The sequence below is a fragment of the Dysidea avara genome, chromosome 10 (assembly GCF_963678975.1).
Source record: "Dysidea avara chromosome 10, odDysAvar1.4, whole genome shotgun sequence".
Lineage (NCBI taxonomy): Eukaryota > Metazoa > Porifera > Demospongiae > Dictyoceratida > Dysideidae > Dysidea > Dysidea avara.
This window is the reverse complement of record NC_089281.1, coordinates 5,058,690-5,072,233: the sequence shown is the minus strand read 5'-3', so window position 1 is coordinate 5,072,233 and position 13,544 is coordinate 5,058,690. Positions and strand designations below refer to the sequence as shown.

The following is a 13,544-nucleotide window of genomic DNA, read 5'->3' as shown; positions in this document are numbered from 1 at the left end:
ATTATGATAACTATAACTCACATGCATCAATAGCATCGTATATGCACAACTTTGTATGAATTATTTATTTTAACAATACACAGTGAAATTGTGTACAACTGTTCAACACAATTAAGACCATAGACAGTTACAGTTTAATACAAACAGCATAATGAAATTCAACTGTTTCTAATAGGTAAGCTTTTTAACTATGTAGTAAAATTTATTCATACAATCAAGAGTTCATAATATAGTAGAGAGGGAGAGTGTCGAATGCTGAATATACCCCATACAAACGCACTGCCACTAGTATCGCCAGTAAATTATCACATACTCCCGGATTTAATCAGCACACGGGAATGGATGACAGCACTGTTTATAAGTGAAGTTTATTCAGAAAGTTTAAGACTTCACCGACGAGTATTGATAGTGACGAAAAGAATAGGTTTTGTTTACCGCATGTTTCAGCTGGGATGCACGTGCCGAATGGAAGATGGCTGAAACTCCCAAGCGACGCACCTCAGAGGAGCGATAAAAAACATCAAATTCTGGAGTTACCAGGACACTCTACGAATGAGCTTCATCCAACACAGGTGAGTTCATATTCATTGCAATTCATTCAGGTTTACCGTTTCTTTTTCCAGGCAGGAGTCGTGCCATATCAGCTGCAGCCACCAGCTCTATTGCTTGCTCCGTTTGCCTTACATCCACCTGTCCAGCTACTTAACCAACCTTCTACTGTGATTAACCAATCTGCGTTTAGTACTCCATCAACTCACGAGGATGTTCGCCTGCCAAGTCAGTTAATGGAATAGTTGATTTTCATGAGCCAACAGCTCCTGGATCATTACAAAGCCTCACTTTTACAGCCAGCTAGTCAGTTACTTTCATCTCACTCTGTTATTCAGCTGGTCAATTCATCTCAGCCAGTAGTCCAGCCAGCAAATCGATCTCAGTCAGTTGTCGAGATGGCCAATTCATCTCGGTCATTGTCCAGTCGAACATATCATCTCAGCCAGTAGTCCAATCTCTTTTACAGTCAGCTAATCAGTTACTTTCATCTCACTCTGTTGTTCAGTTGGCCAATTCAGCTCAGTTTGTTGTCCAACCCAACTTACCAATTCATTTCAGTCAGATGTCCAGCCAGCTAATTCATAATCTGTCTCAGTCAGTTTTCCCACTGGCCAATCCAGTTGTTGAGCCGGCCAATCCAGTTGTTGAGCCAGCCAATGCAGTTGTTGAGCCAGCCAATCCAGTTGTCCAGCCAGCCAATCTCTTACCACCATCTCAACACACTGCCACATTGCCACCTTCCACGAGTCACTTGCTACCACTAGTGGATAGCCATTCTACAGTTACACAAAGCACAAGGGATGATCTGTCACTTGAAAGTGCATTCTGCAGTGGACAGTCCAAGTAGCCTGATCTTGCATTTACCAAGACTGTCTGTGAAAAGAGGGAAGCATTAGAGGTTACACAGCATTTAATGTACACTTTGCCAGGAAATAATCATGTATCTGTAGCCAGAATTTTATTTTTGCCATCAGAATCAGCTGGTTTACATATGATATGCAAGTGTTATTTACTTCTATTCGTACTGGTACAGTGGATAGTTTAGCTGATTTTTTTTTGCTGTATGCAACGTGATTTCAAGAGGTGGTCAGTATAATTTTGTCCTGGGTTTGAGGAAAATAGTTAATATGATCAGTATCATGCTGTCATCCACTACCATATTACAGGTGTTCGAAGGTGGGAGAAACCTTTTAGTCGTATTGATTCAGAGAGTTGTTTGCTGTGGCATCAACTTGCTAAGAATGCAAGCAAAGAAGATAAACTTAGTTATGCAGTAACGTGCAGAAGCTGCAAATGCTTCTACCACAATTTGGAACACCAGAAACGGAGATCTGTAGTCAGCCCCTCAAGACGAATTGCCAGGCAGCAACCACCGTCTTCTTTTAAGTTGAAGTACTTGTCACCAGCAAGTGTTGCCAAACGAAAGAAGGCTGCACAAAAGGAGAGATCAGCTGATAAGGCAAAGCTGGCCAGGTATACTGAGTTAGAGGTCACACTAGATGATGAACAGTCTAATGAACTGACTAATGTTGTGAACAGGATTGAGGAGGCAAATGCAGATGAGCTGGAGAAGATTTTTAATGAAGCTGATAAACATTTAGTAGGAGATTCTGTTCGTGCTGCATAGCAGAGCAATAGGCAGTGTTCTCAGGAAAAGTTTTTTAAGGATCAACAGATTAATACTAAGTATGTTTTAAAGTAAACTGTACATTGAATCACAGTAATTTTTAATAGAAAATGGATGCCGTACCAATCGTTGGAGTTTAGTGACTATACGAATAGGTATGTAAATTAAAGTATGTATTATCAAAATGCATATCTTAGCTCTTGCTGTTTTCATACGAAGCCCGGCAGCTTCGACATGTTACAGTTACCCTCCCATGCAACTCTCCAAGCATATATACTGGAGCATTTCTACATGAGGCTGGTGCTGCATCCGAATCTTTCAGCAAACAAGTTGAGAGGTACAAGGTGTTCAGCAATCGTGTGAAACTGAGAAGAAGCGAATGCCCTGATCCACAGGTGTACTAATTTTTGACAAAGTAAAAGTAGTTTCTTCACTGATGTGGAACTCTAGAAATCATTGAATCATTGGGTTGGCTATGACAGAGGAAACACAAGCTTCCTTACATGACATTTTTCAGCTGTTTGATAAGGATCATCATACTAAGCAGACAAGTTACATCCTCCAGTTCCTCTGGAGGGACTTGACTTCATCATTTGATATTGTGGGTCCTTATTATACCAGTCATGAAACTATGCCAGCAAAAGTCGTTTGCTCCTGTGTATTTCAGACTATCAAGCCTTTTTCAGGTGACCATACAATATGGAATGCTAGTTATGTTCATACTGTGATTTCATGTCATAACTGTAACTCTGTATAGCACCTATAGTGCAGCTGAAATTACCCTTAAACTACAGATATATGACTTGAGAACCAGGCTACTGGTATGCAATGGTGCAGCTCCCAATTTATCTGCATTAAAGTCAACTCATGGATGCCAGGGAATGTATGGTATTCTGATGGTCCTGATCCATACACTGTACTGTCAGACCAAGGTTTGTGAACCCTTGTGATCCACCTCATCTGTTATACTGGCTCATATGCCCTAGTCGCCAAGTAATTTACTAAGCATGTACATGTACGTACACTTGTCAATTTTTCACATAATAGTTGAAGAACTTGATTAATGCTTTGTTGATTTACTGCTGCTGATGGGACCACATTCGGGTGGAAGGCTATTCTTGACTTGTACTCCAGAGAGTGTCAGAGGAGAGACCTGGGCTGTGCTAGAATGGTCCCCATACTTAGGGAAGTACATGTACTTCATGATGCGTGGACTAAATTGAATGTCCTGCCTGCAAAAATTATGCATGTATGTTTTCATTGTATTCTGTATGTAACTGTGAATTTGATTAATATAGCAAGAATTGGTGTTGTCAGAGTTGCACCAATATATCACGAAAGATCCTCCGCCAGATGATGCTGACAGTGTTAAGTTAACCCTGCAATACCTAGAAGCCTGTAAAAAGATTTTTGAGAAGGGCTTTTTGAGTCACGATAAGATATGTGATGTAGACAGTCCAGTCCTACACTATTGCAGCAGGATTTTTGTACTTTGCAAAATGGCACAAAGCTTTATCACAAGAAGGTAATACTATTATTTTGTAATGGGTAATGTTCTGCTTTTGATAAATAGATGAATTGGAAGCACAAGATCCAAGGTTCCTAAGTTGGCAAAGCTAGTAAACAGGATATTATTGTGATTTAGTTGTGGACATGCGAAGGGACAAAAAAAATTATATTACACCTTGTTTTTACATAGTGTACACTGGATTTATGCTGTACTTTCCACATCAACAAAATTACCTTTGTCGTTTGCATTTGATCTGCTGAGAGTTTGCGTGTACAGTTTTTCTAATTTTGCAAGAACTTTTTTGGAAGAGTTCCCAGATCACTTTATTAGTCCACTGAGGTTGTCAGGAAGTGCTGTTGAGACACTATTTAGTCAGTTCAAGCATACTGCTGGTGGAAAACTAAGTTCAACAAATTATGCTACAGCTAGGGCAGCACATCTCGTGAAGTACACTATGGCTTATCACCACAGTTCAGTTGACTACAGGGATGTCCCTTTACATTTGTCTGATTGTATGTTGCAGAAAAAGAAGTACAAGCATGCACAAAAATCAGGGAATTAATATAAGTATACATGTATGTGATGTAACAACATTTTTACAACTATATTATACATATTATTACTGTTTACTTTCAAGATTAACGTGATGTGTTAAAAGTGAGTCACATAAATTTTGCCCAGCCAGACTGGCATTACCCTTGTATGTGGCTCCTCTGTGTTTAAAAGAATCCAAATATTCCTGCATCCTGGTATGAGATAATTTTTGTACCATCTCCTTGAACACCATGTCAACAGCAGTGCATGATAAATTCTCCCCAGCTTATCAGTGGTTTGTTCAGCTTCCATCATTATCGAGATACAGGTACAAGTCAACTGTCATTGGTGCTTTCGCTTCACATGCTTCATTCTCGTGTTCACATGTATTCATCCAAGTATCGATAACAAATTGTAAGCATGCGCATCACAATAGTTGGTGGCGCTTATCTGTGGGATTGTAGACACTAGGATGTGTTAAGTCGTTATTAGTGGCAGTGCGTTTGGCACTTGTATATACCGTTCGACACTCTCCCTCTCTACTATATTATGAACTCTTGATACAATAAATTGTCTCAAAAGTGTAGGCTTGTTTTCTGGATCGTGTTCTTCCACAAAAATATGTCCCTCCATTTTGAAATTACTAATATACATTTGCATGCGATGTCACAACACCACAATCATTGATAACACACATTAACATCACAATGTTCAGAGACAATCACGATTAATCCCACAGTCGATATAATCTCCCAGCTCTAATCCATATTATGTAATAAAGAAAATCAAGTGCCGGTCACGTGCTATAATATGATGGGTTGTACTTTCAGTATGGTTAACGACGAGTTGTAGCTTTCATATTACAATCACTACATTTGCCGCTTTCTGTATGGAAAGCTATATAGCTACGCCTACTTTCAGTGATACGTTGTGCGGAAGCTGTGGTACTATGCCATTTGGACTGAATGGTATCACAGAAGGTAATTCAAAGAAACCCATATTTGTGTGCGTCTACTATACAGAACTTAGTTCAACTTGTAACAACAAATGGCCGAGGACCTGTGGGCATCATAACGGTCGTACTTGGCCAAGTTCTATCAGAGAGCAGACAAACCTTTTGAGTCCAGTGAAGCATTGGATGGCTCCCAAATTGCTGTCCTGAGCACACCACTAGAGAAACATTCACGTAAGGTAGAAACTCTTTTGACAGCTGGACTTTAGGGTACACAGAGATATTTTGTTTCCCTGATTAGTTGCAACTGTGCCCCATAACAGAGAATATCATCCTTTGGAGCAGAACCAGCCATTAGCAAGTAGTTGAGTGCAGCAGTCGTAGTAGCATTAAGAATACCAGTAACAGGATTAGTTGTTTCAAATATAGTGACACATTTCCAGATCTTGTTGCATACTTGCTAGAAGTCACTGCACGAGAAACACAAGAATGTACTGATACTAAAAAGAACGACACTAATTCTGATTGTGAAAAGTCAAAGGAGAAACCTGACATCTCTATAAGACCTACAAGAGGGGGCACATCAAACAATTGCCCAATAGTCAGAACATCTTAGTCCCGCAAGAATTTACCAATGATTATTTCTATTATGTAATGTACACAATCGCATGTGGTCATGTGCTATAATATGATGGGTTGTAACCATGTTGTAAGTACATTGCTATGTACCTCTGAAGTTGGTAGCTAACAGCCTGTTTATACTACAAGATCGTTCTGGATGAAATCGCTTCAGTGCGATCCAGATCGATAGTTGAGCAGCATTTATACTACGAAGGCCAGGCCCGATCCAGTAAGTAAAAATCTTAAACCCACAATCATAACTTTCATCGAAGCAGATATTGTTGATGGAGTTAAAAGGATTTCAGCTCTGTATTATCATCAGGTTAGTAGGCATGACAAAGTCTTTAGTGCTGATGACAATGTCTCAATTCTGTGGAGTTGGTCGCATGTACCTGTTTGTTCTTGAGCCTTTATGTTGTTCTTGAGGCTGTCCTTCCATATCGTCACCTAAATACTTTGCTGTTGCTTCAATTCATCATTATAGTCGCCATTTTAGCTGTATTTCTCCGTACTTACTAAAGCCAAATCGAACTGCAGGGTCACAACTGTTTATACTGGTTAAGTGGAGTGAACTAGACCCACATCCCTAGCATGTCCATTTCAGAGCGGTTTGACATGGTTCAGTTAAAGCGTTTACACTAACTAGGAAATTTCCCTGATTCGAGATAGTTTGAACTAGATGGCTAGTGTAAACAGGCTGTAAGTAAAACACTCTCTACTTTCAGTACAGTTAAAGAGAGTAGTTAAGCATAACACTTCATATTACTATCATTATAACTCATTCTGGCCTAATTTGTCAGCACCACCTTAATGAAGGTTTGGTAAGCAGGTATACCCTTTAACCAGATACAGCTGCTGACAAGTCTTCATCTAGAATTCTGTAGGTTAAAAAAAAAAAACAACCTAAACCTCCCCCCAAAAAAGCAAGTCAATTCAGTCATGCCGAGAAAAAGCAGCCTGGCCACATTATTAGCTTTCTAACCATCAAGTTTGTACATAGCATGGGGCTATTCCAGTTTCACCTCGCTGATTGTGTTTGATCAAGACAGTTAAAAAATGCTGGCAAGAAGTTTACTGACTAGTCAGTAGCCCCACCGTTCTACATACCTAGATCTTAACACATCAAAGGAAATAATGACCAATAATAATAAACCTGTGCTCAACCAAATTCCTTGTTTCGTGACTTAGGAAAATACTTTAACTTAATGAGGGACAAACAGGTGTCCTCATTATACTAGTGCATAAACGTATGCTAGAATTGAGCATTCAAATGTTTGAACAAAGAACTGCGAATAATTTGAATGCTGCTAATAATTAAAACCCATAATCAAAGTTTTTAATGTATTGAATCTAAGAAGTAAGATCTATATTGTTGAAAGAATTCTATGTAGTTAATTGGTTTGTTATAGACAGTAAGTGAGTGTAAACAATAGCAAAGTAGTAGTTTTATCGCTAACAAACAACCTTACACCTGGTGTGTGAGCTGGTACAAGTAGCACTTTTGGCTTCATGTGCACCTGACTGTAGTCACCAGACTGAATTAAGTGTCAAGTACAAGTTTCATCCATGTAAACAACTTGACAACTGTCATGTGTGCTGTGTCTTGTACTGCTTCCAGTTGCATGTAACCTAATTATATATGCTGATGTTCATTTAAGTAGCAGTTGTAATCATGAACCACGATAGTGGGTTCATAATAGGGATCGCCCATGTTTTTTGCAAAACTCCTAATAGAACGCACACCTAAAAACCACCTTGAAAAGCATCCTTCAACTCAAATCAACCCTCTGGTGGTTCTTTGCAATCAGTATAGGTCCACTAGTAAGTATCAAGTGAAAAGGAAACAGTAAGTGTATTTCAGACAATAGTGAAATTTGCCATTTTGTTCATATTATTATTATTCATAATATTATTCTTTCACAGGCATAGCAAAGTTTACAAGGACAATCCTGGGATAAAAAGTAGCAAGGCTTGCTGAATGGATCATTGTGTGTGTCCATGACCTACTTTTGATTTCATTTCTGGATGGAAACAGCCCAAACCGGGCCGTTTCTTCTTGCCAAAATGCCATTACGCTCGAGAAGCCATACAAGATTACGCTCAAAGTTATGTTTTTGATGTGCGCTGTTTGTGGCTAATAGAATTTGTCTTTATTAAACTCAGTATAGACCAGGAAGCTTAATCTGGGCTGATGACTTTGTTGCAAGGTGGTTTTTTCGCTCCGTGATTATTGTACGTGGGCGGGTTATCCACATTAAATACTCTAATAGAGCAGTCATGTAAATACTCTAATAATGCAGTCAAGTGTATAACAACTTTCCTTGCACTGAATTTGACAGCTATTAAAGGCACCAGTAATGTAAATTGTAGCTCATCTTGGGAGACTCTCAGTCTGTATGCACATTGCAATTTGATATAGTTTCATGTTTTTACTGAAACATTGACGGTGTTACTATGCAGAATGCAAAATTACACTATTCACCACAGTCTTCATTATCAATCAAAGAAATTCATGTTAATTTGTACTCATGATATTGTAGTCAATAGCGTGAGAAGGTATTGTTGAGGAGATAATGTGTTCCAACAACTTGCAGCAAATACTAGTCAATGATATAGGTCTATAGTTCGATGGACTAGCACACGGGCCTTTCTTGTATACTGGTGTTACGTATGCCCTCTTCCAGTCTGAAGGGAGTTCACCCTGATGTATAATGCAGTCAAGTGTATAACAACAATCCTTGTACTGAATTTGACAGCTATTAAAGGCACCAGTAATGTAAATTGTAGATGAGAATCTCAAGTCTGTATGCACATTGCAATTTGATCGGTTTCATGTGTGTACTGAAATGTTGACAGTGTTACTATGCAGAATGCAAAATTACACCATTCACATCAGTTTTCTTCATAATCCATTACTGGATTAATAAAAAGTACACAAATTAGATGAATAAAAAATTGGAAATTTTAAAATGGGAATAGGGATCACTGAAAAAAGCCACAAAACAAGAAGGGATCGCTGGGGTGGTAATGTAAACCACAAATCCCTATTTTGACTCACTTCAAAATGACAGAGCATGTAACTAAAATTTAAGACAGAGAGTCAAAATAGGGATTTGTGGTTTACATTACTACCCCAGCAATCCCTTCTTGTTTTGTGGCTTTATTCAGCGATCCCAATTCCCATTTTAAAATTTCCAATTTTTTATTCTAGTATATGAAAGGACAAAGAAGAGTGATATCCTATAATGTCTTGCTACATTTATGGCAACTCAAAAAAAAACACAATAACCTGTTACTTTACTTTTGTGTTGAAAGGGTACAATAAGCTCACACAAGGTACTAACACAATTCCTATCACTACTGAATACTACATACACCGTAACAAGCCATACAGTGTAGGAAAATAAAGACATAAGCTCCTTGTTGTTTTTAATTCAAACCACTAAGTCAAGGATTAACCTACCTAGTCATTACTATTGGAGAAAAACTTATGGCTTTGTTAAATAGCATCACAATACATTGCCCTAATAAAGAGGGTACACAGACCAACGTGCTTAGCATGCCGCATGCACACACCTACGTACTTTGTGGTTCTTCCAGTTTGAAACACACGGTGGGATCTTCCAGTCTTGTTGCTCCTTGACAGTAACCTACAGTAACATGATGGGTAACACATATAGGTAACTACCATATGTGTAGGTGTCTGAGATGTATCACTATGTGTACTTGTGTGAGCATGAAAGCACAGGTACACACATATACCCTGTGTGCACACTACACGTACAGTACAAAACACAAAACCTTCAGATGATATACATATAGAAGATCTCAAGTTAGCATTTATGGCATGATAGCACATGGACATACTTATGCATGAATTGACACCTTGCACTGTCAGTAAAAAGAAGTGGGACACAAAGGAGGACAGAGGTAAGTACATGATACATGCATTGTACATACTGCGGTATGCCAATAGTCACACTTGAATGAAGTATAAGAAGTCTGTGCAGATAAATCATCCTGGGGTAGGACTACCGTCTGTTGTCCTATGTATTTTGGCACATGCGATTGGCAGTGCAGTGGACATGGCAGATCCAAACAAGATTTAAGTAACTGTGTGTGCCCTATAATACGATCAAGAGATAATAATAATAATAATAAGGAGTAACTCTTAATATGATGGATAGTTGAAAATGTGAAGAAACCACTACTCACTGTACTGTTGTGACGCCTAATCACAGTCGCATTGAATGGCCCTTCAATTACTAGGATTTTAACTCATACGCAATTAAAACACAGCAGACTGGAAAACCCAGTAGTACCCTGCAAGAGGTTGCACTATGCCACACAGGTGAAGGTGTGGCCACCTAAAGTCCCACCGAGACATGGACAGGACAGTGCTCTAGCATTTGTGCAAGACATATATACAAACTATACGCACGCGCACACACAGAGGATGTTCACCTTTCTAGTAGGAGAGTGTAACACTGGAGCAGGTGGGGAGGGAGGTCCCCTTGGTATCTTCTTGTTCGTCCTAAAACAACCACAGCATATAACTACACACTGCACACAGTCAACACAGAGAGCAAAGAAATCATCTAACATGTTCATAAAGTTACTTGTTTAACTTCCTAACTAGCACTGGTATGACTGAGTTGGCTACTACTGTTTAAGTGCAGCGTTTATTGTACTGCTTTGTACAAAGCAGTATTTCTGAATGATAAGTATTCTGTACATGGAATAAAATATCAGAGAGTACACATTTATTTAACATTTCATAGTGATGTACATGCATGAACAGCAAATGAAGAGGTATGGCCTCAGATAATAATGACTATTGCTCATGGTGATTAATACCGTCTCATATTATAATTTTGTTTGTACCATCATGTAGTACTGTATATTAGTATTGGTACACAAAAATATTGACCAGAAAATAGCCCCACAACACCGTTATGGTACCTTGACAGTAAGGTCAACTTTACTTGTTGGAACTGTTTTTGCTACACTGAGACTTGATTCTACCTAACCATGCAACAATAACCTGCTTAAGGGTTGAGTGCAAGCTAATCTAAACCATTGAATTCTTTGAAAGAAGCCAGCAAATCCCATTATTAGTACATAAGATTCATTAAAGCCATATACAGTGAATACTCCTCTATCAGTATCAGCAAAAGTCCATAATAATGGCTCTTGGTATCAGATTAATTGTGAAAAAATGACATTGGTGCATCATTATATACAAGTGATAATGACTCACTTGAATCGCGGAGGCTCCATAGGATCTCTCTGTGCCTCTACCATCCTGATGACCCTCTGCTTTGCTCCAGAGTTGTACATCGCTCCTTGGTCACTAGGAGTGTACCTGTACAGGAGGAATAAAGTATGCATAGTATATATATAATGATACCCAAGGAACACTTTCTAAAACTAGAGCACAGAAACAATTATGGATCAAGCACCCTTGTTAGTGTTGAGTACTCACTAATGCTAACTACTTGTACAATACAGGCATACATATGTGCACTGTTTATACTGGACCATAAGCAATTTTAAGGTAGTGAGTGGTCCCAAAAAACACAGTGCCTTAAATTCAAGATCCATCACAATGCCACTTCTAAATGACAAACCATCATGTGAGCTGGATCACATGATCTTAGTGAGTACTCAATTACTGTCCAAATATTTAATACTAGCATTGGTACCTGCACTACGTGCAGAACCATTTCACATTCCACATTAATATTAACCCTCTCACCGCCAAAACCACCATACGGCAGTTTTGATATATAAATGTCCATAGCATTACATCTAAACACCCTGTAACTTCCGTTGAGCGTTATAGTAGCCCCTGTGCTTATCCTGTAACAGGTACACCCTTAAGTAAACGGGAACAGGGATAACCGGTCTCTCATGCACTGTCACATGGTCAATCATCTACTTTCGGAATGTCAATACCAAGCATTGTAGATGATTCTTCAAAGTGATAATGGCACTACTAATGAAGAGAAACAGTTACTTGCTTTGACACAGTACCTCGTGTCTGTATGCACATACTGGAAAACCAGACTGGAGATAATCGCTTCAACTGCAAACAGGTTAGCGAAGCTAATTGCGTTATAAATAGTAAAGCGGCTAAGCAATAAAGTAGTTCACTTTTTCACCAAACTTGGTACAACATTGGATACGGTGCCACTAAAATTACCAATCATATCACACTCAAAGAACCTGACAAGTACAATCAACAGAAAATGTATCAGGAAAACTGTAAAACTGCTCAATAGTAAATATGCTGGAACTTTGCATCTACATAGATGAGCAAGGGATTGACGTATCCAAAAGCTGATCGAGGGAGGTGTCCATTCAGGTCATTAACTTGCCATGTAAAGAAGCACAGGAGCATGATATGTGAAGCCATAGATGTGCAATGTTATATATATATAATATATATATATACAAGTGGAACAAAAAATTAGGAATTTTCAATATGAGTAGGGATCAAAGTAATAAAAAGTACTGAAACAAGAGAGATTATCTACCACCTGAAGTCATGCTAGTACACACGTAATCGCTACTTCAGTTGCCAAGATTTAAGATATAATGGCACTGAAGTAGGGATTACGTGTGTACTAGCATGACTTCAGGTGGTAGATAATCTCTCTTGTTTCAGTACTTTTTATTACTTTGATCCCTACTCATATTGAAAATTCCTAATTTTTTGTTCCACTTGTTTGTGTACTTTTTACAAACATTGCATGAATCTTATCTTTTATGTGCATGCAGTTTCTATTACACAGGACACTAAAGCTACTTTTCCAAGTCTTGATGGTAGTATTCCCTTTGCCTTTCCGCTGACTCAATGCGAGATTTTGCCAAATCTTTGTTAAATGATGTTTTGGTGGCTTCAGCTGATTTCTCACGCGACGCTGTTACATTTTTGTAGTACTCATTAGCATGACGCTGTGATCGGCATTCACTGCTGTACTTGTCCTTTCTCTCTGAGAGTATAGACTCTGTATGAGCTTCATAGTACGCCCTGTTATTCTCCTTCTTTCTACTCTTCCGTGCCGCTTCCTTCGAAGGCATTGCCGCACCCAATATTGCCTCAGAGAAAACACACAAAGCAATAATAACCACAATACCCTTAGCTAATGCTATTTTGCTACGAATTATTTCTAATATCGCTCAAATACTTGAGGTAGATACGTTGTTTACAGCAAAGAAATGCGTTTACAAACGCAAGCAATATTAATTTTGCCGGTTAACTTTGCCAGAAACAAAAGATATAAGTCGCTAAATATATTCACTTACACGTACAAAGCTTCCCGATTGTGAACAGCTCGCTCTTCCTGCTCAAAATCAACTTCGAACTTTCAACCACGTGTATTCGAATATTTTACCGCGAAGATTATGATTACTCTATTTAGCGAGCACTCTTATTGAAACGGACGGCGCCGTACATTGAAGCCATTTGTGGAGTTATTAACACTATCTGTAGTGAATCCAGGACGATGGCGACATTAAAGAACGATGAAAGGTAAGACCCTAGCGCAAGGATTGTATTTCTATCGGTGTAGAAAAGGTTTAATCAATAGGCAAAGCGAGCCGTTTTCATGCAAGAAGTAGGACTTTAGCTGTTGCCATCTTCCCGCTAGGCCTGGCTGAAGGCATCAGTTAGGGAGTCAGTCACTAGAAAATTCGATCAGATAGAATTTCTTTTAAAATTCATGGAAACTCATAGGATGCAT

At 38.8% G+C, this 13,544-nt stretch overlaps 1 protein-coding gene across 1 annotated transcript in view; it reads right to left on the bottom strand.

Moving 5' to 3' along the window:
• The window catches only part of LOC136237200 (SNW domain-containing protein 1-like), a 31,601-nt gene that overhangs the window by 5,634 nt on the left and 12,423 nt on the right, over positions 1-13,544 (bottom strand). The window contains exons 7-9 of the mRNA XM_066027521.1: positions 11,057-11,161; positions 10,261-10,330; positions 9,381-9,446 (exon numbers count right to left, since the gene is read on the bottom strand). Of these exons, the coding sequence (XP_065883593.1) occupies positions 9,381-9,446; positions 10,261-10,330; positions 11,057-11,161 (241 nt within the window). The remainder of the gene's footprint in view (positions 1-9,380; positions 9,447-10,260; positions 10,331-11,056; positions 11,162-13,544) is intronic.